A 27,500-nucleotide genomic window follows, 5' to 3' on the forward strand; every position below is an offset into this window, starting at 1 on the left:
TTTCTATGTCAGTGGTTCTCCAACTAGGCTATGTCATGTCAATGACCCCCATAAATATGTGTATTATATATATATATACCCCCATACATATGTGCAATATCTAGTTCCAGAAGCAAAGATGATAGCTCATTTGTTGGTCAAGCCCCAACTGTACGCATGTGCACACACACACACACACACAAACACACACACACACACACACACACACACACACACACACACACACACACACACACACACAGACTTTCCTCTCCTGTCACTATGCATTAAAAACCTCTCCCTTTCCTCTCTCTCTCTCTCTCTCTCTCTCTCTCTCTCTCTCTCTCTCTCTCTCTCCCAATTATACTCAATTATTTCACCCCCTCACCATTCCTGAAAAAAAATCAACCCTCTTTCCTCTCTTTGAGTAACACATCACCCCCCCCCCCACCCCTCTCTCTCTCTCTCTCTCTCTCTCTCTCTCTCTGTGTGTCTCTCTCCCTCGGTCTCTCATCCCCTGCTCCTGAGAGACAATGTCTTGTAACAATACCGTGGTTAATCTCCGTGTCAAAGCCGTTTTTCCTCTCCACTGAACACACACACACACACACATGCACATGCACACGCACACGCACAGACACACACTCACAGACACCCACCCACGCACGCACGCACGCACACACTCTTTAATTAATTTAATCTTTATTTCAAATTCACGGTAAAAAAACAGGGAACAACATAACATTACAGAATGCAGGTGATTAACGAACAAATCGTCAACGTCACGGAGTGCCGTTTGCTCACTTACAGTCAGCTGCTCACGCTAAACTAATGAATACACGTATTTTTAGAGCCAATAAATAACACAAAGGCACGCGCTCACGCTCGCACGCACACACACACACAGAGAAGCGGACGTGCACGCAATCTGTTTTTCGTCTCATTCAGACCAAACAACAGCAGCTGTGACAGACCAAATAAAAACAACAACTCTCTCTCTCTTCTCAAATTGGTTTGGAATGGAACCGTTTAATAGGAGTCCATTATGTTACGAGCTCCTTTTTTTTCAGTTCAGTGTATAGAAACCTCCGATGCTCCGAGTGTTTTTGTGTTTTTTTAAAACCAAAGGTCACAAGCAGGGCTCACGTTTCATATCAACAAATGTATATTATGCTACTAAGCGATATACTATCCCTCTCTGTGCCAACGGTATGCTTTTGGTCGGACGGGCAATAACATTTGAAAGTCGCCCCCTCCCCCCGTAATAAAATAACTTGAGTCTCTCTGGTATATGAATGTAATATCCAAGGAGATCTCTCCCTCTCTCTGACCCCTCCCCCCTCCCTTTGCTTAACCCATTTTGGGCGGGAACCCCTTTTGGTGTTTTAAGCATTCTGTTATACCGTACTTATTGAAAACTAGCAGATATACAAGCTCTAATGAGCCTGTAGGTCTGCTATTTTTGAGAAATCGTGAAAATGTGGCAACATTTTTAATTCAAATATTGGCTTCTGGGGGGGTCCCTGGAACTACATATTTTGAGATGGGGGGTTTGTGGCCCAAAATACATAATTATGGGGGTCCTTGACATGAAAAAGGTTGAGCACCACTGACATAGAAACATGGGTTTTTCAGAAAGATGTTAGGATTTAGAAGACTTTTTTTTTATCGACCTCAGTCCAAAATGGTTTAATTAAACAGATGGTTAAAGTCATACTGTAATGGATTTCAGCTGAGATAAATCTATCCCCTCCTGAAGTGTGTCTCTCTCTCCCAAACACAACCTCTCTGCATCATCAGGTCTCAGTTCAGTGGGTTTTTTTCACAGCGGGGTCCTGCTATAGTTATAGGAACCAAATCAAAACCCTGGCTTACAAGTCTGTAGAACTCTGAGTGTATACAAGTGGAACCAAATCACGTAGTCATGTCGATCGGCCATTTTCACATTAATCCATTCTGAACGGGACCCCTTTTGGTGTTAGCATTACTTTATGCTTTAGCTATTGAAAAATAGCAGATCTACAAGCTCATAGCGCGCCACCGAGTGGCGCGCTAAGAGCTTGTAGGTCTGCTATTTTTGAAAAATCGAAGAACGACTGACACAGAAACATAGCTTTTTCAGAAAACTGTCATTTTCAAACAGACATTTTTAGAATCTGATCTCAGGTCAGAATGGGTTAACATCTGTGGAAACCGAGTCAGGCTGGAACCCAGCCTGACTCCGCTATGCGTTCCGTGATGGCTATAGGGGTCCCCCTCCTATAGGGGTCCCCCTCTTCAGTTCAAATATGATTGTTTTGATTGAGAACGGCTGCAGTCAGTATAGTGTAACTTTGCTCTGCCATGTGTCTCTCTCTCTCTCCGTCCGTTCCTCCCCCCCCCCCCCCCCCCCGCAGTTCAACCGCTGCATCACGTCGCAGCTCATCAAGTGGTTCAGTAACTTCCGGGAGTTCTACTACATCCAGATGGAGAAGTTTGCGCGGCAGGCCATCAACGAGGGCGCGGCCGCGTCCGAGGAGCTGGCGGTGAGCCGCGACTCGGAGCTGTTCCGGGCGCTCAACATGCACTACAACAAGGCCAACGACTTTGAGGTAACGGAGCGGAGTGCAGTGTGTGTGTGTGCGCGCGTGTGCGCGTGTGTGTGTGTATGCGTGCGTGTACAGGTATGTGATGTACTCTGCATGGGCGGCAGTGGATCAGGGGTAGTGACCGGATGGTAAGCGAAAGGTTCCCAGTTGGGTCCCTGTGGCTCCCCCAGAGTGAGTGTCGAAGTGTTCCCGTTGCATGGTTTCCTCCACCATCTGTGTGTGTGTGTGTGTGTGTGTGTGTGTGTGTGTGTGTGTGTGTGTGTGTGTGTGTGTGTGTGTGTGTGTGTGTGTGTGTGTGTGTGTGTGTGTGTGTGTGTGTGTGTGTGTGTGTGTGTGTGTGTGTGTGTGTGTGTGTGTGTGTGTGTGTGAATGAATGGGTGAATGTAATGCACAATCTATGTATACGGCCATTTACCACCGCCGCAGAATCTAGCATTCAATTTGCGTTAGTGTGCATATAACATTATCTTAGTGTGCATATAACATTATCTTGCGCGCGGGCGGGAGAGACGTGATTGGTGAATGAACATCCTATCATTTAATTTAAGTGATTTAAATTATAGATAATGGATTTCATAAGTGAATCCACAATCCACACGCTGAAACCAATGAGCTGTCCCACGGAATGAACATGAAGGTCTCCCCTCCTCCCCCGACAATACAGAACCTGTAAACAAACACACTGATCTAAGCGTGCGTGCGCGCGCGCACACACACACACACACACACACACACACACACACACACACACACACACACACACACACACACACGTCCTCTAAACAGTCAGCTGTTCAGACTGAGTGCAACAGTCACCTCGCGATTCTGCTGAGATGCGGATGTCGAAGGAAGTGCGAGCGTACGTTCGTGTGTGTGTGTGTGTGTGTGTGTGTGTGTGTGGGGGGGGGGGGGTGTGTGGGTTCAATGAGGCGAGAGAGGACAATGCTTGAGGCTTCGGTGTCCTTGTCAAAGCGATTTGCAGCAGTCACGTTCCTCTCTCTCTTTCTCTCTCTCTCTCTCCCTCTCTCTCTCTCTCTTTCTCTCTCTCTCTCTCTCTCTCTCTCTCTCTCTTTCTCTCGCCCAATATTGTTCTAAGGGGGCCCAAGGGCCTTTCAGCTATACAACGTCCCATCACCGGCATTTAGATAACCATTAGCACACACTTCATTGCCAGTACGCACACGCACACACACACGCACACACACACACATGCACACACACACACAACACGACACAACACAACACAACACGACACAACCTGACACAACACACACCTTAGCAGGCAACTTTGCGTAAGGATGGACATTTGCAAAACCCACACAATGCATGCAACAGCGACTCACACACGTGTGCAGACGCCGGCGTGGCGTGTTTTCTAAGTGTCTTGTGTCGGAGGAGTCACCAGAACAGCACGCTTTGCATAATGAGAGTCAGGTAGCCTTCACAGGTGTATGTAAAAATATACACGGAAGGCAAAAACACACACACACACAAACATGCAAATGATGCTGAGGTGCGTGCGTGCGTGCGTGCGTGCGTGCGTGCGTGTCGAGGGACCATGTCTTTTCTGGGTCAGCGCCCGTGAACTTGAAATATACCATGGAAGTTGTCCAGCTGTCGTGTTAAGCGGTCATATGGGTGGGCCGGAGCATGTTTATCCTAATGGATCGTGCTCAATCAATCGGTGTATTGATCAGTATATCACATGAAAAGTCACCATGAAAACCGGGCACTCCCAAGTTTTGAAGTGCCATGATTTTTTTTTATGTTATTATTTCGGACTGAGCGCTTTGTCAATTATTCGGGGAGTCCCTCCCTCCAGCCCTCCATCCCTCTATCCCTCCATCCATCCATCTATCCATCCATCCATCCATCCCACCATCCCTCTATCCCTCTATCCCTCCATCCCTCCATCCCTCTATCCCTCCATCCCTCCATCCCTCCATCCCTACATCCCTCCATCCCTCTATCCCTCCATCCATCCATCCCTCCATCCCTCTATCCCTCCATCCCTCCATCCCTCCATCCCTACATCCCTCCATCCCTCTATCCCTCCATCCATCCATCCCTCCATCCATCCATCCCTCCATCCCTCCATCCATCCATCCATCCATCCCTCCATCCCTCCATCCATCCATCCCTCCATCCCTCCATCCATCCCTCCATCCCTCCATCCCTCTATCCCTCCATCCATCCCTCCATCCCTCCATCCATCCCTCCATCCCTCTATCCCTCTATCCCTCCATCCATCCCTCCATCCCTCTATCCCTCCATCCCTCCATCCATCCATCCCTCCATCCCTCCATCCATCCATCCCTCCATCCCTCCATCCATCCATCCCTCCATCCATCTGCCCAAAGGGGGCACATGGTTGGCTGGGGACTCTCTTTCTCTGTGTCGTTCTGTGTCTCTCTCTCATTCTCTCGCTCTACCTCTCTCTCTTTCTTCCACTGTGGCGTTTCCTCGCTCGCCCCGCTGTCAAACTCACAGGCGTGAAACTGGAACTGTGGCCGATTCAGCAAGTCTTCGACACGCGCACGCGCACGCACACACACACACACACACACACACACACACACACACGCACACACACACACACACACACACACACACTGAGCGAGACTTCTCCTTTTGCCAAATTTAGCATCATCAGAGTTCCACCTTGGTTTGTCCCCCACCGCAACACACCCCTCCTCCTCTCCTCTCCTCTCCTCTCCTCTCCTCTCCTCTCCTCTCCTCTCCTCTCCTCTCCTCTCCTCTCCTCTCCTCTCCTCTCCTCTCCTCTCCTCTCCTCTCCTCTCCTCTCCTCTCCTCTCCTCTCCTCTCCTCTCCTCTCCTCTCCTCTCCTCTCCTCTCCTCTCCTCTCCTCTCCTCTCCTCTCCTCTCCTCTCCCCTCCCCTCCCCTCCCCTTCCCTTCCTTCCTCCGTCCCTGTCTGTGCCTCCTCCATCCTTCACCATGTCTCCCTCTATGTATACAGAGCATGGCAGGTCGAGTGGCAAAGTGAGTGACTGTCATGTAATGCAATCAAATAGGTCTTTTCTGTGTGGATGTGTGGGCTGTCAAGGCCAGAGAGTAGTTTTTGGACACTCAGTAAAGGCGTTCCCGCATAACTTCCAGGTATGATGATGATGTCACACGCCACCGTACAGAGCGAAGCGTGCAGTCATTATTAGCTTACCGTTCACTTAGCTATTAGCTTACCGTTCACGTAGCTGTTAGCGCGGCAGAAAGAATGCCTCGTCTCTCCTATACTCCACGGCGCTCTCTGTGGTTTTCATCTGATGGATATACTACACGCTTCATTTCCAGTGTTGGCAAAATATTACTTTAACACTAATATACTACTTATTTAGTCTGCAAAGCAACTTGACCCCTATCCAGTCTACAGTACCATTATAAATAAACACTCAAACCCACAGTTCCACCAAGGCTCGTGAAAATAGTAATAATATTACTTTTGGAAAAAAGTAAATGTAATATTATTACTCAAAATGTGAAAGTAACTAGTTAAGTTACATATTACTGGAAAAAAAGAGTAAAAGCGGCCATGTCTTTCCGGCACCCCAGAACTCCTATTTTGAAGGCATCTCGGGACCGATTGTGTTAATTTACAAAGATAACATTTTGTAAAAAGGACATATTTAGCCCCTTGTTCGAATGCCCCCGCCCACCCTGTCAAAAACAGCTAAAATCGCTAAAACAAAAGAAAGCAGCAAAAAAATAATCGTCGGCGGCAGCAGCCATGGAGAATACTTAGTTTCCCATTGGCCGGAGGGTGCGCCCGTGTGCATTATTTACAGATAACGGCACACGGCCTCGTGGCCTCCTATAACCGTTCTAAATGAATAAACATTATATGAAACCCCGTGCTGCATGCATGCGTGGTTCCTTAAGCTATAGCTTAACACAAAAAAAAACAATGTGGGTTTCAATATAACTCCCCGCGTTTCTGGGGAGCAGAAAACGTACGCGCGTTTCCGTATGTGTTTGTGTGTGAAAGTTGGTGCTCGTTTCTAGGTCGCCGCCACTCTCTCCCTTGTGCATTCATTCACCGTGAGGTAATGTTTATTCCAAGGTTGATGAAGATAGTGCCGACACAAAGATTCTATTTAAAGAGCGTCTTGCCCACAAAAAATATGAATAAACACTGTTGTTTTAATTGCTGGTAAGTGGCCGTGAACGGCGTATAAGCAGGATAATCAACGACGTGTAATGCAATTACGGAGAAACAAGGCTGATCTGCGTTAGCTGATTAACCTCTGCAGAGTGAACCGTTCTAAGGCCTTGTCACGATATCAGTCTGTTGTACACTTTTATTGTGCAGTGTTGCCCTATAGTGTTTCCTGTTCTGCCTAGTTGTGTTTGCCTGTCTTGTCTCACCTCCCTGTGATTACTAGTTTTCTCCACCTGTGTCCTGTTAGTCTCCCAGCCAATCCCAGTGTTGATTGTTTGTTCTGTTCACCTGTGTTTTGTGATCCCTGTGTCTACTTAACCCTCAGTCCCTTATGTTCCCTGCTTGAATATAGATGTTGTTACAGTGTTCAGACCTAGTTATGTTCTTGTAGTGTTCTTTGTATTCTCCTGCGTTCTCTTGTGTTCCTGTGTTTTGGAGAATAAATCACCTACATTTGACCTGCTCTGCTCCTGCTCTGTTTCTGCAATTGGGTTCTAGGTGGAAGAGCGCATCACTGCATGCCTGACTGACATATCACAGTGGATGTCCTCCAACCACCTCAAGCTGAACCCAGACAAGACTGAGCTTCTCTTCTTCCCAGCTAAGTCCTGCCCTATGCAGGAGCTAACTATTTCCGTAGACAACGCCCTGGTAACGTCTGTCCCAACAGCCAGGAATCTTGGTGTTGTCCTGGACAGTCAGCTCTCGTTCAAAGCTCACATCACAGCTGTCACTCGATCATGTAGGTTCACACTCTATAACATACGACGAATTAGACCGTTCCTCACCCAGGAATCAGCCCAGCTCCTAATCCAGACAACAGTCTTGTCAAAACTCGACTATTGTAACTCCCTCCTTACTGGCCTACCAGCATGTGCACTTAAGCCTCTCCAGCTGATCCAAAATGCAGCAGCTCGCTTGGTCTTCAACCAGCCAAAATTCTCACATGTCTCCCCCCTGCTCCGCTCCCTCCACTGGCTCCCGGTCGCTGCCCGCACAGAATACAAAACTCTGATGCTGGCATTCAAAGCAACCAAAGGTATGGCTCCCCCATATCTTACAAGTATGATTGAACCCTACAAACCCTCCCGCGCACTCAGATCAGCCAACGCAGGGAAACTGGAAGTACCCTCACTAAAAACGCCGGGACAACGCTCCACACGTCCCAAACTCTTCTCCCTTCTGGCTCCAAAACTGTGGAATGCACTTCCCATTGCAGTCAGAACTGCAGCATCACTCCCAATCTTCCGCCGTAGCCTGAAAACCCACCTTTTCAGACTCCATCATGGCCCATAGCACTTACCCTAACCCCTTAGATAGAATTTCTGTTGGCTTAGATAGCATTTGACTTAGACTTATAGCATGTTATGTAGACAGCACTATAATTGTATTGTATATAGTCATAGCACGCCATAGTACATATGTATAGCATAGTAGTGAATATGTATAGTTTATTATGTATAGTGTATGTATAGTTTCATCATATAGATATTCCACTGTTACCTTCTTAGCTTACGCATGTTTCATGATAAATGCTTTTATGTGATGTATTCCCATGCTTTTGTTCTTGCCTAAATGTAAGTCGCTCTGGATTAAGAGCGTCTGCTAAATGCCTAAATTGTAAATTGTAAATTGTATCCTGAGTCGCACCGTCACAGGCCTGACGTCGAAATTTAAAAAAATGTCTCCTAAATCCTAACAGTTTTCTGAAAGACCCATGTTTCTATATCGGTGGTGCTCAATATTTCATATTTTATGTGAATTTGGCCGCCGACCCCCATCTGAAAGTATGTAGTTCCAGAGACACCCCCCCCCCCAGAAGCAAATATATGAGGAGAATATATATACGGTATTTTCACGATTGTTTAAAAAAAATAGCAGAGCTACAACTCGTAGCGCGGCACTCGGTGCTTGTAGATCTGCTATTTTTCCAACAGCTAAACCATAACACTTTAGAACACCAAAAGGGCTTCCCGCCCAAAATGGGTTAGCGCGCACGCGGATCACAGTTGATTGTCTCTCTCTCGCTCGCTCGCTCGCGTGCGTGCGTGCGTGCGTGCGTGTGTGTGTGTGTGTGTGTGTGTGTGACTGTGTGTGGCTTGGAGTAAACATGGCCCCAGTGATTATAGCGGCTTCATTAATTGTCTTCTTTGCCCTCCTCCCATCTCTTTCTTCTCCTCTCCTTCAATGTGCACCTTTCAACTTTCCTTTCTTCTCTTACCTCTCCGTCTCTCTTCATCCGCACTCGCATTACTCTTTCCGTGCGTGCGCGCGTGCACGCACACGCACACACTCACACACAGCACACACGTACGCCTTCCCCTCCCTCCATAACAATTTGGTCATAATTGCTGCTCTGCCCATGCACTAAAGTACAGTAACAAGAGATATAGGGGGAGGGAGGGAGGGAGGGGGAGGGAGAGAGAGAGAGAGAGAGAGAGAGAGAGAGAGAGAGAGAGAGAGAGAGAGGGTATACAGGCGATGAGGGAATCGTCTGCTCTTCAGGAAAGCGTATAAATAGAAGAAGCAAGGTGAAGAAAGGCGTCTGTAACTTCCAGGAGGCATATAGAACAGTGGTGCTCATAGCTTTTCATGTCAAATGTATGTAATGTATTTGGCCACAGACCCCCATTGTGAAAATAATTTGTGCCAGAGAGACCCATACAAGATGTGTGTTGTTGTAATTTAAATAAACATATATTTGCACACATTTGATACATCATTTCACGATTATTTGAAAGTAGCCAATTTCAAATCGCCGATCATATGGGGCTAAAGTGGCCCGAACTTTTCCTCGACCGTAAACCGACCCGAGTGAAAGCACCGAGTTACACTTTGTCGTATATATATATATATATATATTATGGCCGGCGTCACAAGCTCCACAAGCTCGCAATGCGTCACACAAGGTGCGACGTGCAACATTGCAAGCTTATAGATCTGCTATGTTCGCCGTCGTGTCTTGTTGAAGGAGTTCAAGGATGTGATGCAGGTTATCAGCTTTGTCACCAGAAGACTAGTCTAGGAAAATTGGCCTCAGATCCTGTGCAGCAGGGGCGTGGCCCAGTGCATTGCGTTTCAAATGAAATGCGAATCAAAAGACAGGGGCGGGTTCCACATGGAGTGGGCGCTACATCTAAATAAGACGGAAGGGAAACAATTGCTCCTTGAGTGGTGGTGGTCTACTACAATTCAATTTGGAATTGGATTCCCTTCGGACTATTTTCATGGTATGCACAGACAGTGCTTCAGACCGGAAAGGGGAGTGTCCGCACAGATTCTGAGCGCAACGTACTTCCCTCACAGGGATACGGTCATTTTTTCCCAGAAGTCTTTCTCGCCCGCCTAGTGGCGAAAAATAAAACTTCTGGAAACTCAGATTACCAGAAGACCAAACTTTTTGAACCCCCAAAATGACTTGTCCAGGGCTCGGGAGTCAGGACCCCCCCCCCCCCCCTCCTTCACTCCTCAGCATTTGTTTTGCATGAAAAACACTCCTTGGCCTAAAAACGGCCAAGGTCAGCACAGGTCAGCACATTTGGGCACATTTTGGCAAGTGGCCGAATTTTGGCCAAGGAGTGTTTTTCGTGCAAAACTAATGCTCGGAATGGATTCAGAATCATGAAAACTCCCTAGTTTGACATGTCACAATTGTCACATGCTACTTAAAGCATGATGAAATTTGGGAAACTTTGCCTTATATTGGTTGCGATGTTTCCGGCAGAGCAGGCCTCTCAGTCTGTGGACCTTAATGACCAAGTGAATAGAGAAAACACAAATAAAAATCACGGCATGACATCACAGGCTAATAACACTAGCATGTCTGAGAGGTCGTTTTGACCGTTTTTCTTTTTAGATTTTGAAGTTAATTATCTTATCTTTGCCCATGACGCTTTCAGAAGGTTCCCCTTCCATGACCATCATCATCCGTCATCTCAGACATTTTTTTGACATCTGAAACATTTTCTAAATGTGATTTTAAGCACATGCTATACATTTTACTTCAGTCATGCTAGTGTAACCGCTGAGCTTTTGGGCCGGTGGCTCCCCGGCTATAGGACTCAGACACGTTGGGGCTGATCAATGCTCAGCCTCAACTTGCCCACTGTGAGCTTCTCACTTGCGGGTCGAAGTTGACAACACTTGTGGGGTGTCGGGCGTGTTACATCTTTTCATCTTATACCAACAGCAAGATGCGTTCACCACACCGTTCCATCCACCGATATATTCTGTATTGTGACCGTGCTTTTACTGAAACATTAACTAAAGGCTATTCGGGGACCCCTCTGGGCGTCATGACCACCTGGTTGAGAACCACTGATGTGTGTTTATAAATCAAATGGGTGCTATAATGTAATGGCTTAACTAACCCCGGGCAAGTGTTATTTATGTTCCCCATGGGGGTGTTATTGTATATCTATCTCCCTGCTCTTAACGTTTAATGATGGTGTTTGATTGTGCCGAGCAGGGAGAAAACTGTAGCAGAGCCGAACGCCACGATAAAATATTTTATGCACACTTGTCTCATTCTATAATAAATATTGGTTGAATCTATTTGTGAGTTATCTCAACTTATCTGACTGAACTGTGTAACTGTACAGTATGTGCGGACGCACGTGCATGCATGGCTCTCGGTATACCGTGTCCTTGTATGTGTCCGTGTGTGTGTGTCTGTGTGTTTGCGCACGTGCGCGTGACCGCACAGTGAAATCCGCAGCACGAGCGGAGTGAAATGAGTACAGTGAACTCTATACGGATTTAAAAATAAGAACAGGCCCCAAAACCACGACCCGTCCAAATATTAGCAACTCACCCCAAGTGATTTACACTGGCAAGTATGACTGCAGGAGGGCTGAGAGTGCAGGAGAGTGTGGGGGCTTAGGTTTCAGTGTGTGTGTGTGTGTGTGTGTGTGTGTGTGCGCGCGCGGAGGGGCGTTTGCAAAGGGACAATGAGACGTTTTTTTATGGAGCCTTCCTGAGGACGGTCTCATCTTTCCAGTTCAAGGATCCTCACTGTCTTTGTCAGCAGCAAAATGATGGCACAGCTGTGCCTCTCGCTCACGTGCACGCACGAACGCACGCACGCACACACATACACACACACACACACACACACATACACACACACATACAGATACCTAATTGAGTTCAAGATATACTCAGCTCCCTTGAACACTGGGTGTGGTTGCCATCAAAATCATCTGCCCTTTGACTTTGGAAGGCGTGTGGGTTCGCACGCGCGTGCACGCGTGCGTGTGCACGCACGCACGCACACACACACACACACACACACACACACACACACACCTGGAGGCACACAGTGTGGTCCCATGCACACTCATGTTTCAGGACTATCGGATGTCTTCAAGCGGCCGCTTCCCTCAAAGGGGCCGAAGCTCTCACGTCTTTTCTCCTCCTGCGTTTCGGGGGGGAAAAAAACACCTCTGTCATCCTTTCTTTACCTTGTTATTCACCCTGTTCCCTGTTCGTCGCTTCTTGTCCGACGTGAGTTCATTCAGGGCGGCGCTCGGAGTGCCACTCGCCCTCCCTTCACTTTAAAGAGCGCCCATTCTCCACGTTTTTCATTTGAAAGACCCATATAGTTTGATATGCATTTAGGTCAGGGGTGGGCAACTGTGACGATGGAGAGGGCCACTATATATAGTTCCACACTCACTCCAGAGGGCCACTATAGTTCCACACTATAGTTCCACACTCACTCCAGAGGAACCACTCTAGTTCCACACTCACTCCAGAGGGCCACTATAGTTCCACACTCACTCCAGAGAGCCACTATAGTTCCACACTAAAGTTCCACACTATAGTTCCACACTCACTCCAGAGGGCCACTATAGTTCCACACTCACTCCAGAGGGCCACTATAGTTCCACACTCACTCCAGAGAGCCACTATAGTTCCACACTAAAGTTCCACACTATAGTTCCACACTCACTCCAGAGGGCCACTATAGTTCCACACTATAGTTCCACACTCACTCCAGAGGGCCACTATAGTTCCACACTCACTCCAGAGGAACCACTCTAGTTCCACACTCACTCCAGAGGGGCCACATTGTATATTACTGTCGTAGCAAAAATAGCCGATCTCCAAGCTCAAAACGCGTGGCAGTGCCACGCGTCATAAAGCGTCAGCCTCGTCACGATGTCCGCGCCAAAGACCCAAAGAGAATAGATTCTGTATTACCAAGGTGTAATGAGAGTTTGTTATCCGTAAGCCAAATTCAGATTTTGGTGAGTTCCGAACTGAGCATCTACTCAACCTGAGTTTTTTCTTCTCCCGATATCAGGAGAGCTGAGTCGTCTGCAAACAGGAACAATTTGCAATTACAAGCGGCACTCATATCATTAATGTAAAGTAACAATAGTAATGTCCCTAGTATGCTTCCTTCTCACTCATATCATTAATGTAAAGTAAAAATAGTAATGTCCCTAGTATGCTTCCTTGGGGAACCCCACAGTTCTCTCTAACATAAAGTGTAACAGCACAGGTGTTGTCTTTGTGTGGTTTAGGTGGGAAAAGGAGCGGTCCAAGACCAGAGCTAACTCGGGTCCAGTTTACCAAGTCTAGAGGGTTTAAGTGCTTAGTTGTTAACGAGTGTTCATTTAAGTCTTATTGGTCCGACGTCTGAAATTTCATGTATGGAGTGTGTGTTTGTGTGTGTGTGTGCGCTCATGCGTGTGCGCGTGTGCATGCGTGTGTGTCTGTGTGAGAGAGCAGTTCAAATCAATAATGCGGCAATCAATTAGCACACAAGACCATGCACCTGGACGCACGCACGTGCACAGGTGCGCGTGAGCACACACACACACACACACACACACACACACACACACACACACACACACACTTCATGTCAGCCTGGGGACCATAATGCTCTCCGTTTGTATCGTTCTTTTGTTCGTTCCTTCTCTCTCTCCTCTCTCCATTCTCCTCTCCTCTAATCTGTATCCTTCTCTCTTTCTCTCTCTCTCTCTCTCTCTCTCTCTCTCTCTCTCTCTCTCTCTCTCTCTATGTCTCTCTCTCTCTCTCTCTCTTACTTATTTTACCCCCCTCTCAGCCTGAGGTTCCAATTGTCTTTTGTTTCCCCTTCCTCTGTCACAGTTGCAGTGGTGCGTGTGTGCGTGCATGACGACACACACACGCACACAGACACCTGCACACAATAATGAACAAAGTGATAGTTCCAAACTTTCTTTGCCCATTAATGTTATTCCTGTCAAGACACACACACACACACACACACACACACACACACACACACACACACAACATCACGTAACAACTACAGTCATACTCAATGTTGAGGACAAGCAGAGGACTATACACTTCATTGTCTCTGCACAGCTTCTGACACATATATGTAACGCATACTGCAGTCTGCACACAAGATGGACCATTTTACTGTCTGATAATTCATGTCTTTATTTTTACATTTGGCCTCATAGGCCTCAAGATCAGCTAGAATGCTAGATTATAGTCACCAATGTACACATTTTTTAAATGTAAAAAACGTCTTCTTTTTACATAATAGGTAGTTAAACAACTAGTCGACTGTCACAGTCTGTGACTTGTGTTATGTTATTTGTGTACCCTGTTTCTTGGTTTTAGTTATTACTGTGATGTTGTACACTGTATTTTTCCTTGTTTCTTAGTTGCAGTTTTGCTTTACACTGTGAACTGTTATTTTGTAGTCTTGTTTTGTGCCTTCCTGTCTGCCCCTGTAGTTCTGTTCCTGTCTTGTCTCACTAGTCCTGTGATTGCCCATGTTTCCACCTGTGTCCCCTTTAATAGTTCCCCAGCCTATCCCAGTGTTGATTGTCAGTGGTGTTCACCTGTGTCTAGTTATCCCATGTCTATAAGTTTGCCCTTGTGTGTTCAGTTCCTTGTTCGTTCGTAAAATGTTGTCAGTGGTTTAGTGTTTTCCATGTTCCTAGTGTTTTGCCTAGCTCCTAGTGTTTTGCCTTGCTCTCCTCGTACTCCAGTGTATGTTCCTGATTTTGGTTAATATACCTCCCCTTGCTTTCGACCTGCCTGTCCTCTGCTTTGTCTGCACTAGGGTCCAACACCTGCCTGTCCTCTGCCTTTGTCTGCACTAGGGTCCAACACCTGCCTGTCCTCTGCCTTTGTCTGCACTAGGGTCCAACACCTGCCTGTCCTCTGCCTTTGTCTGCACTAGGGTCCAATATAGTCAACTAGTAAAAATCACTAGAAGTGAAAGCCCTATAATGTAGATCAGTGGTTTTATATATATATATATATATATATATATATATATATATATATATATATATAATTATTTTTTCACATTGTTAAGTGCCATGGTTTCAGTTTTTTCTGTCTCAAGTCCAGGGTTCTCTGTCTTTTTAGTTCAGTCACAATATGTTTAAAGACTGCACCTCTCCAGAGGTGGCCTCCTGGTGGATCACCGTGGCTCTCCTGCATGGTGTTCCAGATCTTATTGACCACAGTGCAAACTAGAAAATTCGCAATTTAAAAAAATTGCAGAGTGTGGTTGCCGCAGTGGCTTACATATGCCCCTCCCACTAGTATTGCCAGCCAATTGCAATTTCAAGTCACGCCTTAGATCATGCGTAAGTAATTCGGAGGGGATTTAACCCCCGAAATTCATGTTTTTGCGACAAACGGTTACATTTCTCGCATTTGCTTTTAGAACTTGGTTGATTGAACCACCCCGGACATGTGATTGAAATTTGGGATGGATTGGACATTCCGTTCGTGATTTATGGCATTTTTTGTGATATAGGCCCCTCCTACTAACTTCGGAAGGCGATTACGGCCGAACGATACGCACTTTCAAAATTCTGCGGCTCAGTTTTAATTGGATGGGTCCAGAGATCTCGTGTGCCGATTTCTGTGAGATTTGGACGAAATCTGTAGGAGGAAAAGCAAAAAGTGTGTTTTGGACAAAATTCAAAATGGCGGAAAATCTATCATGGCGGAAATGGGCGTCATGACCCAAGGAATCCAGGGAAAAAATAATTTTGATTTTACGACCTACGGTTCAAGAGTTATAAGCCAAAAGGTAAAGTGGGCTGTTATAGCGCCACCATGAGGCCGACCGATAAAATTTTAGGGTTAAATAATTTTAGGGATAATGTTGAAATATCCCTAAAAGTTTTGTAACTATAGTGATTACAGTCTCCGAGGAACAAATACTTTTATGTGAATTTTTGCCTTTTCCCATTCATGTCAATGGGGAAATTTAATTCACTAATAAATTCATATCAATTAAACTATACAACATTTCTCTTAACAAAATACAAGCACACGATTCCCGATTTTTCCGGTCAATTTGACATATGGCTCAAGTGCGTACAGCGTACAGTGTGGGAGGTATAAAGCGTCAAAATAAAGACTACTCCAGTGAAAAAATAACTAGAAAATTCGCAATTTAAAAAAATTGCAGAGTGTGGTTGCCGCAGTGGCTTACATATGCCCCTCCCACTAGTATTGCCAGCCAATTACAATTTCAAGTCACGCCTTAGATCATGCGTAAGTCATTCGGAGGGGATTTAACCCCCGAAATTCATGTTTTTGCGACAAACTGTTACATTTCTCGCTTCTGCGGTGCCCCCTATGGATGAAAATGGAATTGCTTTTAGAACTTGGTTGATTGAACCACCCCGGACATGTGATTGAAATTTGGGATGGATTGGACATTCCGTTCGTGATTTATGGCATTTTTTTTGTGATATAGGCCCCTCCTACTAACTTCGGAAGACGATTGCGGCCGAACGATACGCACTTTCAAAATTCTGCGGCTCAGTTTTAATTGGATGGGTCCAGAGATCACGTGTGCCGATTTCTGTGAGATTTGGACGAAATCTGTAGGAGGAAAAGCAAAAAGTGTGTTTTGGACAAAATTCAAAATGGCGGAAAATCTATCATGGCGGAAATGGGCGTGGCCTATATGGGGAGATGCGTCATGACCCAAGGAATCCAGGGAAAACATTTTTTTGATTTTACGACCTACGGTTCAAGAGTTATAAGCCAAAAGGTAAAGTGGGCTGTTATAGCGCCACCATGAGGCCGACCGATAAAATTTTAGTGTTAAATAATTTTAGGGATAATGTTGAATTATCCCTAAAAGTTTTGTAACTGTAGTGATTACAGTCTCCGAGGAACAAATACTTGAATGTGAATTTTTGCCTTTTCCCATTCATGTCAATGGGGAAATTTTATTCACTAATAAATTCATATCAATTAAACTATACAACATTTCTCTTAACAAAATACAAGCACACGATTCCCGATTTCTCCGGTCAATTTGACATATGGCTCAAGTGCGTACAGCGTACAGTGTGGGAGGTATAAAGCGTCAAAATAAAGACTACTAATAAAGACCACACTAACAAATAACACTAGAAAATTCGCAATTTTAAAAAATTGCAGAGTGTGGTTGCCGCAATCGTTGTTTTTGTAACCTAGTTTTCTTTTCAGCCAGTGCCAATTATCTAATGTAATCCTGGGCGCTAAACTTCCTCTGCCAACCTGGGGGGGCAGTGGACTGACATCATGCCTCCTTCTGTGCATGAGGAGTCCAAGCTGCTTCTGAATGTCTCTCCTTATAATACAAGTGGAATCATTGTCTATCCATGTCAAGCTGGTCTATAGCAGATTTGAATGCTATAAACTGACACTAAAACGACTTTCTGATGGAATAAAATAATTCTTTAACATTCCGATTGTTGTTAATATTGCTAAAAACGAAAATCACCAAAAAAAGGAATGTAATTGTGAAGTTAAAGTATTGGCGACTTGTGGTTGATGTTGTATTTTTGTTATGGTATGGAGATAGCTATGCTAGCATTAGCAATAACTTTCGAGAGAGTTCAGCAAGTTAATTGTGCCTTAACAATCCCCCTATATACCTTAGGGTTACAACGTTAGCTAAGAGCTATTTCCTTAAGAGTATACAGACAATGTCTTACAATTGCAAAACAGGATAGATTGTCAAAACATACCTTTTAGCCTTGGGACCGTGGAAAGGTGAAGAAGAGAAGACGTCGACGAGTAAAGATGGTATAAACGAAACAGTAAATCCAGGAGGGTAACGACAAAACAACACAACCTGTAGCCTAGGTCTGTGTTTAGGTATGAGAGAGAGAGAAAGCTTATAGGAAAACACGCCATGTCATGGTGTCACGTGACTGGACGCCGGGGCTGCGCCTGTTGTTATGCAAAGTAGTGGCTATTTGAATTCGGCACGGTACTTTACACCAGTGTTTCTCAACCTTTTGTCTGCTTCAATTTGGTGCTCTGCCACCCAATAGGGGAGGATGGGGGAAGATGAACCGACGGGTAAGTTGAACCACCCCCTGTATCTTTAAAACTACACACATGAGTTGTCATGTGACCTCAAAATCAGGACACACCCACCATTTCAACCTGACTGTGAAGATGAGAGACACATGGACAAAGTGGAAAGTACATTTATACACAAAAAAGTGTTTTTTTGCTGGTCAAAGTAAAAAAATAAACTTTTCTGGAATAATCATTTTTATATTAAAGCAAAAGCACCCAGGTCTAAACTTATATATCATGCATGTTGGTGATATACCAATGTATAAAACCCATGTGAATCATTTAGCTAAACATTAGCCTGGAGCATTAAGCTAGCCATGTTTTGTCAAAAAGTGGCCATGGGGCAAGTTGAACCAATTCCTTTTAGCATTAGCTTATAAGGAATAATTAGCATTTTTATTTACCACTCAGATGCACTCACACCGAGTGTGACAGAAATTGCAACATTTGCAAGTAGGCTATAGTAGGCTAGGGCGTAGCCCAACACATTCAACAATGAACAAAACATTCCACAATAGGCTACAAAGAAAACAATCATTGTAAACGTATACACTTAAGTCTAGTCAGTGTACAATAGTGCAAACTGTTAAGCAAGTAGCCTATATTCATTCAAACTTACTCAACATTTAACAATTCAAGTTTTCAACAATTTCAAGTAAACAAAGTGCTTTTTATCTTTCATACATTTATATATAAATGACAAATCTGCGACTATACTGACTTCCTGAGGCCAAAGTTAAGGCAACATTAAGTTCTGTGCAAACTATTTGTTTACTTAGAAGGATTGTAGTAGGAGTTCTCACTCTCACGTAGCTGACACTAGCTGTACAGGTTCAATGGAATGTTACTGAATATTTCACAAGAATATAACACAAGAGTCAAATATACGGTCAAATGTAATGTATTTTATTTAAATATAGAAACAACAGGCCACTGCCAAGCCATGGTCTCTTTATAGAGGTTACTATAATGTTGTGAATGTAATGTGTTTCTCAGTGGAAAGTCTTTCTCCTACCGTGTGCTGCGGTCCTCAGGATACAGTAGAGCAGCGAATTGTTGGCTGAAACCTTTGCTGTGAATGTTATAACGAGAGTGGTGATTTTTATATTACCACTTGACCACCATGTCATTTACACTGGGGGTGTATTCACATCTATGAACAATATCAGCATGTTTCCGGTTAAACCTGCCTCCAGTAGACACTGGTGGTGGGACTTAAGAGTGTCTGGCCCAGCTGAGCACACCAAATAGGCAAACTATAATAAGGAAACAATGACATTTTGTTCAGTTTTTGAGTGAGTCCTTACACATTGTAAGTAATTATTTCAGGCCTTTAGAGGGCAGCAACGGACCATCTTGGGGCTTCACTTTCGGGTCGAGTGGTCTTCCCCTTTTGGCGAGAAGTCTTCACTTTCCGGGGCGAGTTCTCTCGGACAACCCGCCCCGGAAAGTGAAGGCTTCTCACCAAAAGGGGAAGGCCACTCGCCAAAGGTGAAGTCCACTCGCCGAGGCGAGTAGTCCGGTATTCCCCTCTCAGTACCAACCTGCCTCTGAATGTTATAGAGGTGTCTTCCAACCTCCCCTTCATCCCAATACTCCTGCCACACTGCCTTTGAATATTTCTTGATCATTGGTTTGACTTCACTCTTGCTTATAGTCACGCGCATGTCTACCTGCTCCACTCTTAATGATTGCTTGGCCAAAATGTCTACTCGCTCATTCCCTTCCACTCCGGAATGAGGTGGAACCCACAAGAACTGTGTTACTATTCCTCTGTTTCCTATTCTATATAAGCTCATATGTGCCTCACTAAGGAGGTCCATTCTGCATGCAGATCTGCCTGACTTGATGCTTTCCAGTGCAGAGAAGCTATCAGACGCAATAACAGTATTGTCGATCCCTTTCTCCTCTACCCACTGCAAGGCCAGGATTATTGCCACTACCTCTGTAGTGTACACTGACAAATGGTCAGTTAGTCTTATGCCCCTCCCACTAATATTGCCAGCCAGAAGAGGTCCATATAATCTCAATGGAGAAAAAAGTATTTCCCCCCAATGTCTAAACCGGAAGAGCAACTGACGTCACGTGAATAGGGTCTATTAGGTTTCAAAGCTCACACCATAGCAATTCGGCCAATAGGAAAGCAGCTCACGTCACCAGATGGCAGAACCAGGACTCGCTTCTGGCCAATGGACGGCGAGGTCGTGTGCGTGGCGGCCATCTTAGATGTAGTTTTTAAATAACAATAGCTTTCTCAATTTGCAACCGATTTTGAAATGGTTTGGTTTGGTATAAACGACAGAGACGTCCGCATTGCTTTTAGAACTTGCTTGATTGAACCACCCCGGACATGTGATTCAAATTTGACCCCCGTGATCATGCGTAAGTAATTCGGAGGGGATTTAACCCCCGAAATTCATGTTTTTGCGACAAACGGTTACATTTCTCGCATTTGCGGCGCCCCCTATGGATGAAAATGGAATTGCTTTTAGAACTTGGTTGATTGAACCACCCCGGACATGTGATTGAAATTTGGGATGGATTGGACATTCCGTTCGTGATTTATGGCATTTTTTGTGATATAGGCCCCTCCTACTAACTTCGGAAGACGATTACGGCCGAACGATACGCACTTTCAAAATTCTGCGGCTCAGTTTTAATTGGATGGGTCCAGAGATCACGTGTGCCGATTTCTGTGAGATTTGGACAAAATCTGTAGGAGGAAAAGCAAAAAGTGTGTTTTGGACAGAATTCAAAATGGCGGAAAATCTATCATGGCGGAAATGGGCGTGGCCTATATGGGGAGATGCGTCATGACCCAAGGAATCCAGGGAAAAAATAATTTTGATTTTACGACCTACGGTTCAAGAGTTATAAGCCAAAAGGTAAAGTGGGCTGTTATAGCGCCACCATGAGGCCGACCGATAAAATTTTAGGGTTAAATAATTTTAGTGATAATGTTGAAATATCCCTAAAAGTTTTGTAACTATAGTGATTACAGTCTCCGAGGAACAAATACTTTTATGTGAATTTTTGCCTTTTCCCATTCATGTCAATGGGGAAATTTAATTCACTAATAAATTCATATCAATTAAACTATACAACATTTCTCTTAACAAAATACAAGCACACGATTCCCGATTTTTCCGGTCAATTTGACATATGGCTCAAGTGCGTACAGCGTACAGTGTGGGAGGTATAAAGCGTCAAAATAAAGACTACTCCAGTGAGAAAATAATAATAAAGTGTCACAGTTACAAGAGTCTGGTTGCCCATTCGGGCAACCACACTAACTAGAAAATTCGCAATTTTAAAAAATTGCAGAGTGTGGTTGCCGCAGTGGCTTACATATGCCCCTCCCACTAGTATTGCCAGCCAATTACAATTTCAAGTCACGCCTTAGATCATGCGTAAGTAATTCGGAGGGGATTTAACCCCCGATATTCATGTTTTTGCGACAAATGGTTACATTTCTCGCATTTGCGGCGCCCCCTATGGATGAAAATGGAATTTTAGAACTTAGAGCTTTTAGAACTTGGTTGATTGAACCACCCCGGACCTGTGATTGAAATTTGGGATGGATTGGACATTCCGTTCGTGATTTATGGCATTTTTTGTGATATAGGCCCCTCCTACTAACTTCGGAAGACGATTACGGCCGAACGATACGCACTTTCAAAATTCTGCGGCTCAGTTTTAATTGGATGGGTCCAGAGATCACGTGTGCCGATTTCTGTGAGATTTGAACGAAATCTGTAGGAGGAAAAGCAAAAAGTGTGTTTTGGACATAATTCAAAATGGCGGAAAATCTATCATGGCGGAAATGGGCGTGGCCTATATGGGGAGATGCGTCATGACCCAAGGAATCCAGGGAAAAAATAATTTTGATTTTACGACCTACGGTTCAAGAGTTGTAAGCCAAAAGGTAAAGTGGGCTGTTATAGCGCCACCATGAGGCCGACCGATAAAATTTTAGGGTTAAATAATTTTAGGGATAATGTTGAATTATCCCTAAAAGTTTTGTAACTATAGTGATTACAGTCTCCGACGAACAAATACTTTTATGTGAATTTTTGCCTTTTCCCATTCATGTCAATGGGGAAATTTAATTCACTAATAAATTCATATCAATTAAACTATACAACATTTCTCTTAACAAAATACAAGCACACGATTCCCGATTTTTCCGGTCAATTTGACATATGGCTCAAGTGCGTACAGCGTACAGTGTGGGAGGTATAAAGCGTCAAAATAAAGACTACTCCAGTGAAAAAATAATAATAAGTATAAAGTGTTACAATTACTAGAGTCTGGTTGCCCATTCGGGCAACCACACTAAAAAGTATAAAGTGTCACAGTTACAAGAGTCTGGTTGCCCATTCGGGCAACCACACTAACTATACAGCCCAATACAAGTCTTGTTCCATATAGCAGACATTCTTTCATCAAATACTCCGTATAATGCTGCATTATAAGTAATGTTAATTTTAAAACCCACCATGTGGCATTTCCCCCATACATCTCTAGACCTCTGAGAGTCCACTATAGCAGGTGCTCGATATGGTTTCATCTTGGTTACAATTTACAACCGGGCAGTTTTGACAAAACAACTCCATTTGACCACCGCCCTTACTGCCAGTCTCCTCACAGAGACGTTACATCCCTCTTTTTTTGCGGATATACTTTTACTACAGACATTCTTTAAACATACCTGTTTTTGCTTTTCACCAAGATTTCTATATAGGGGAAGATGCCACCATACAGATCTTCACAAATCTTACCATATATAATTTTGCTTGACGTTACTATGTCCAATCAATGTTTAAGTGCGGAAACATTCGTTAAGTCACCATCATGCATGGTTTTAAAATAGGGCACAGAGCTCCTCTTTCCCCAACAAAGACATACATCTGCACTGCAGGGCTGCCCACAGTAAAAATGACCCACAGGGTCATTTTTACTGGGCATTTTACTGCAGGCATACTAAGGTGCCAGAGACTCTTTTACAGATGCAGGAGAGCTCCGGTCCATTATAACCCATTTAGACCTAAAAAAACGGCAGATCCACAAGCTCATATGAACTTGTAGATCTGCTATTTTTCAATATAGCTAAAGTATAAACATATAATGCTAAAAACACCAAAAGGGGTTCCCGTCCAGAATGGGATAAATGACCAACTGGACAATTTGGAAAGGATATAATAGGACAGGGTTGCTCATGTGGGCATTAGCCCACCTGTACCCCTATAAAGCCATAGTTATCTTATGGGTCTGAAATAGAGGCTTAAACATGCCAAACCCGTGCTATATGGTCATTTAAAAGTCTCTCACCAGAGTGTCTTTCACCCATGCTACTCAGTGTCAATGGAGACGAAGCACTAAGTGACTTACTCCAACTCTCTCTCCCTCTCTTGCTCTCTCACACACACACACGCACACACACACACACACACACACACACACACACCACGCACACACCCATGCACCACCCACCTCGTGATTCCAATCAGGCTCAATAACACAGAAGATGCCTTCTTCTTCGGGGACACACACACACACACAAACACGCACGCACGCATGCACGCACGCACGCACACACGTACACGCGTACACAGACAGAGCACAGCAGAGTAGCAGCTATACAAGCAGATAGCTATAATTATAGTGACAGAAACTGGCAGGTGGCATTGTCTCTGTGATACATGTCACTGTCACCCACAATGTGTGTGTGTGTGTGTGTGTGTGTGTGTGTGTGTGTGTGTGTGTGTGTGTGTGTGTGTGTGTGTGTGTGTGTGTGTGTGTGTGCAGTGTGCACGTACGTGTGTGTGTGTCTACACTGTAGGTGTGTTTGGTATAGGCTACTTAAGTGCCTCCGCACTTTTTTTTGCGTGTCTCTTGTATGCGGGAGGAGGTGCGTTTGAATGCAAGCGGACGAGAGTGCGCCTGCGTTGCTTGTGTGTGTGTGTGTGTGTGTGTGTGTGCAGCTGCGTGCGTGTATATTTATATATTTCCATTGTGAAGCGTGTGCGCGTGCGACAGTGATTCCCTTCCCCAGCCCCAGCTGTCTCCTTAGCGTTGACAATAGGCCCCACTAACAAAGGCACGGCCTTCAGTCGCCGTCATGTGATACTTTGTGGTCTGCAGCCTCACAGTCAGATGACCCTGGTTATTGTCCTCTCCGGGTGACACACACAATCACACACACTCACGCACGCACGCACACACACTCAAGGAAGAGCCGCCTGCGCACACACACACACACACACACAGGCACGCGCTAAAGCAGTGCAACAGGCCGTGACACGTATACGAGCACAAAAGCATACATGTGCAAGGAAGGAACACATATATAACGCACGCACACACACATGCCGAATTAGAAGTACCAGCGTAGACACATGCACACACATACTGTACAAACGCGCGTGCGCGCGCACACACACACACGAAGACGTACATTCATTAGACTCGAGAGAAGACACACACAGGCGTACACGTATACAGTACTGAGTCGCGCAGACACAGAGCCTTCCTCTCGGTCACATGCAGTTTGGAACAAAGAGAAACTTCATGGTCATTGTCCTGGTGACAGTGAGATCAGTGACTAATTGACAAAAGCCTTTTCCGAAGAAAGGAAGCACATTGGCATGTTAGTTGTCCCGGGGAAACCTCCAGCGCTCTACAGTCCCCAAGCCTCCTGGTCGGGCGTTATTAGACCTGAGGACCAGGGAAAACCTCCAGCGCTCTATATATACAGTACTGTAGTCCCCAAGCCTCCTGGTCGGGCGTTATTAGATTTTACACATGCCTTCTACATCCTGATAGTTTTCTGTAAAACGCCCCATGTTTCTATGTCAGTGGTTTTCCAGGTTTTTCATGTCAAGCACCCCAAAAATGTTATGAATTTGGCCACCGACCCCCTCATCTGAAAATATGTTGTTCCAGGGACCCCCCCCCCTCTGAAATAATATATATTCAAAGGTTTGCACCACATTTTAGCGATTTTTCAAAAATAGCAGACCTACAAGTGAAAAACTAATAAGTCCATAAGTCAGTGCTATATGAACAACGTTCACGTCTTTGTGTTGTTTTGAAAATATTGAAAACCTCTTATAACTCCATTGGACCACTGTCTCAAACTGTCTGCTAACTCCACCACCTCTCCCCCTCTCATGTAAGTCATTGACAATATATAAGGTCGCAACCTATATATGCAGAGCATCTGGAGGATAGCATTGGCTGGCTCCGGGTAGAAGACAGAGTCAAACACACTCACGCGCATTATTCAAATGTTCACTGTCACCATATGAGCCATGTGCATTTCTGCCCCTTTTTTGCGATAAAAGAACCCTATACTTATTGTTACAAATCGATAAACGTTATCTCCGAGACACTTTGACTGACTCTGTTTTCCCTTGGGTTTTTTTTGCCCTGTGCGACACAGTGTTGTTTTTGGCAGCACACTGATTTTAGTTTTAGTCATAGTCTCTTGAATGGTTTTCATTTAGTTTTAGTCACATTTTAGTCACCTGGAATGTTTTAGTGTTTAGTCTAATATCATAAGATTTTAGTCGACTAAATCTACAGTTGATTTAGTCAACCCGGGCCTTCATGCCATCGTAATGACTGATTTTACACTTGCTGAAAATAGCCGATCTACAAGCCCACAACACATTGTGAGCTTGTAGATCTGCTATTTTCAGCGTGCAACAATGTGTAAAATGACTTATAGTGGATCACTTGTCCACTATAGTCCCTAACATTTTAGTCTAGGTTTTAATTCTTGACAAAACCAACAGCATATTTAGTCTCAGTTTTAGTCATCATGGCTTATAGTTTTTGTCAGTGAAAAAAGGTAGTCAACATTTTCGTCATTCTTTGTAGTCGAAGAAAACGACAACGCTGGTACGACAACAGCGCAAAAAACAGCCATGCAGTCGTCTGGTTGGTCGACAGGGACAGAAGTGCCTCCGCTGTACGGCGACATGGGAAACAAAACATCTTGTCAAAGTGAGGGACAAACAGGGAAACAACATCCTGTTAACCCATTCTGACCTGAGATCAGATTCTAAAAATGTCAGTCGTTCTTCGATTTTTCAAAAATAGCAGACCTACAAGCTCGTAGCGCGCCACTTGGTGGCGCGCTATGAGCTTGTGGATCTGCTATTTTTCAATAGCTAAAGCATAACATGATGCCGACACCAAAATGGGTTCCCGTTCAGAATGGGTTAACCCATCCAGGACTGAGACCGGATTCTACAAAATGTGACCAGATTTGACTGAGAGCCTGCCATCGTGCAACCTCCAGCTTTTCACCAGAGGAGAAAAACTGAATGTATTTTATATTTTATCCAAAATGAGTTAATATATAGCACGGCCAGGCAGACTCTTCACATATACTATACTAGAGCATGTCTGAAATAAATATATAAATAATAAATAAATATTAAATGTGCTGTAAATATGACATGAATGCGTAAACGTGTGTGATGTTAGAGTCCACAAAGGTGAACCTTTCAAGCCTGTTTTCTGGCAAGACATCACTCTATAAGCCACATCTCCAAAACTGGTGGGTCAAACTGAACAACCAATATGTCAATTTGAAGCTACAGTATATGATTCCAGTCCCTCAGTCAAATTAGGCCAAATCATGTGTCTATATCAGTGCAGGTTCTCAAACAATTTCATGTCAAGGACCCACAGAATGATATGCTGGCTGCCGGACCCCTCATCTGAAAATATGTTGTTCCAGGGATCCCCCCCCCCCCCCAGAAGCAAACATATGAGTTTAAAAAAACGTTCGCTGTGAAAGAATCTAGACCTATATATTCAAAGATTCGCGACATTTTCACGATTTGTCCAAAGAAATATAGCAGACCTATTTTTCAATAGCTATAACGCATGACGGTTAATGCTTTTTAAAACACCAAAAGGGAGTTCCCGCTCTGAACGGGTTATACAGTGTAAGGCCGATATGGAAAGAACAGCCAGTCAGAGCGTGTGTGTGTGTGTGTGTGTGTGTGTGTGTGTGTGTGTGTGTGTGTGTGTGTGTGTGTGTGTGTGTGTGTGTGTGTGTGTGTGTGTGTGTGTGTGTGTGTGTGTGTGTGTGTGTGTGTGTGTGTGTGTGTGTCTAGTAAGAAGGTCTTCAAGGATCATGTCAGCACGCTGTTGACCAAAGGGTAGGAAGGAAGGGAGGAAGGGAAGGAGAGAGGGGGGGGATGGGGGGCAGGGGCACTGGTGAAAGTGAGAGTACATGTCATTTATAGTGTGTGTGTGTGTGTGTGTGTGTGTGTGCGTGCGTGCGTGCGTGCGCCTGTGTTTGCTTTCCTATAGAGTGTACAGTATTTGACCGAAGCCAGGACTGATGATAGCAGAGAGAGAGAGAGAGAGAGAGAGATCATAGGGGAGAGGA

The 27,500-nt window shown here is 44.7% G+C and overlaps 1 protein-coding gene across 1 annotated transcript in view; it reads left to right on the plus strand.

The window, feature by feature from the left end:
• The window catches only part of prox1a (prospero homeobox 1a), a gene marked incomplete at both ends in the record, with an annotated part of 56,809 nt that overhangs the window by 20,098 nt on the left and 9,211 nt on the right, over positions 1-27,500 (plus strand). The window contains one exon of the mRNA XM_083758926.1: positions 2,376-2,570. Coding sequence (XP_083615052.1) covers positions 2,376-2,570 — 195 coding nt within the window. The remainder of the gene's footprint in view (positions 1-2,375; positions 2,571-27,500) is intronic.

Source organism: Protomyctophum parallelum (genome assembly GCF_964188405.1).
Source record: "Protomyctophum parallelum genome assembly, chromosome: 23".
Classification (NCBI taxonomy): Eukaryota; Metazoa; Chordata; class Actinopteri; order Myctophiformes; family Myctophidae; genus Protomyctophum; species Protomyctophum parallelum.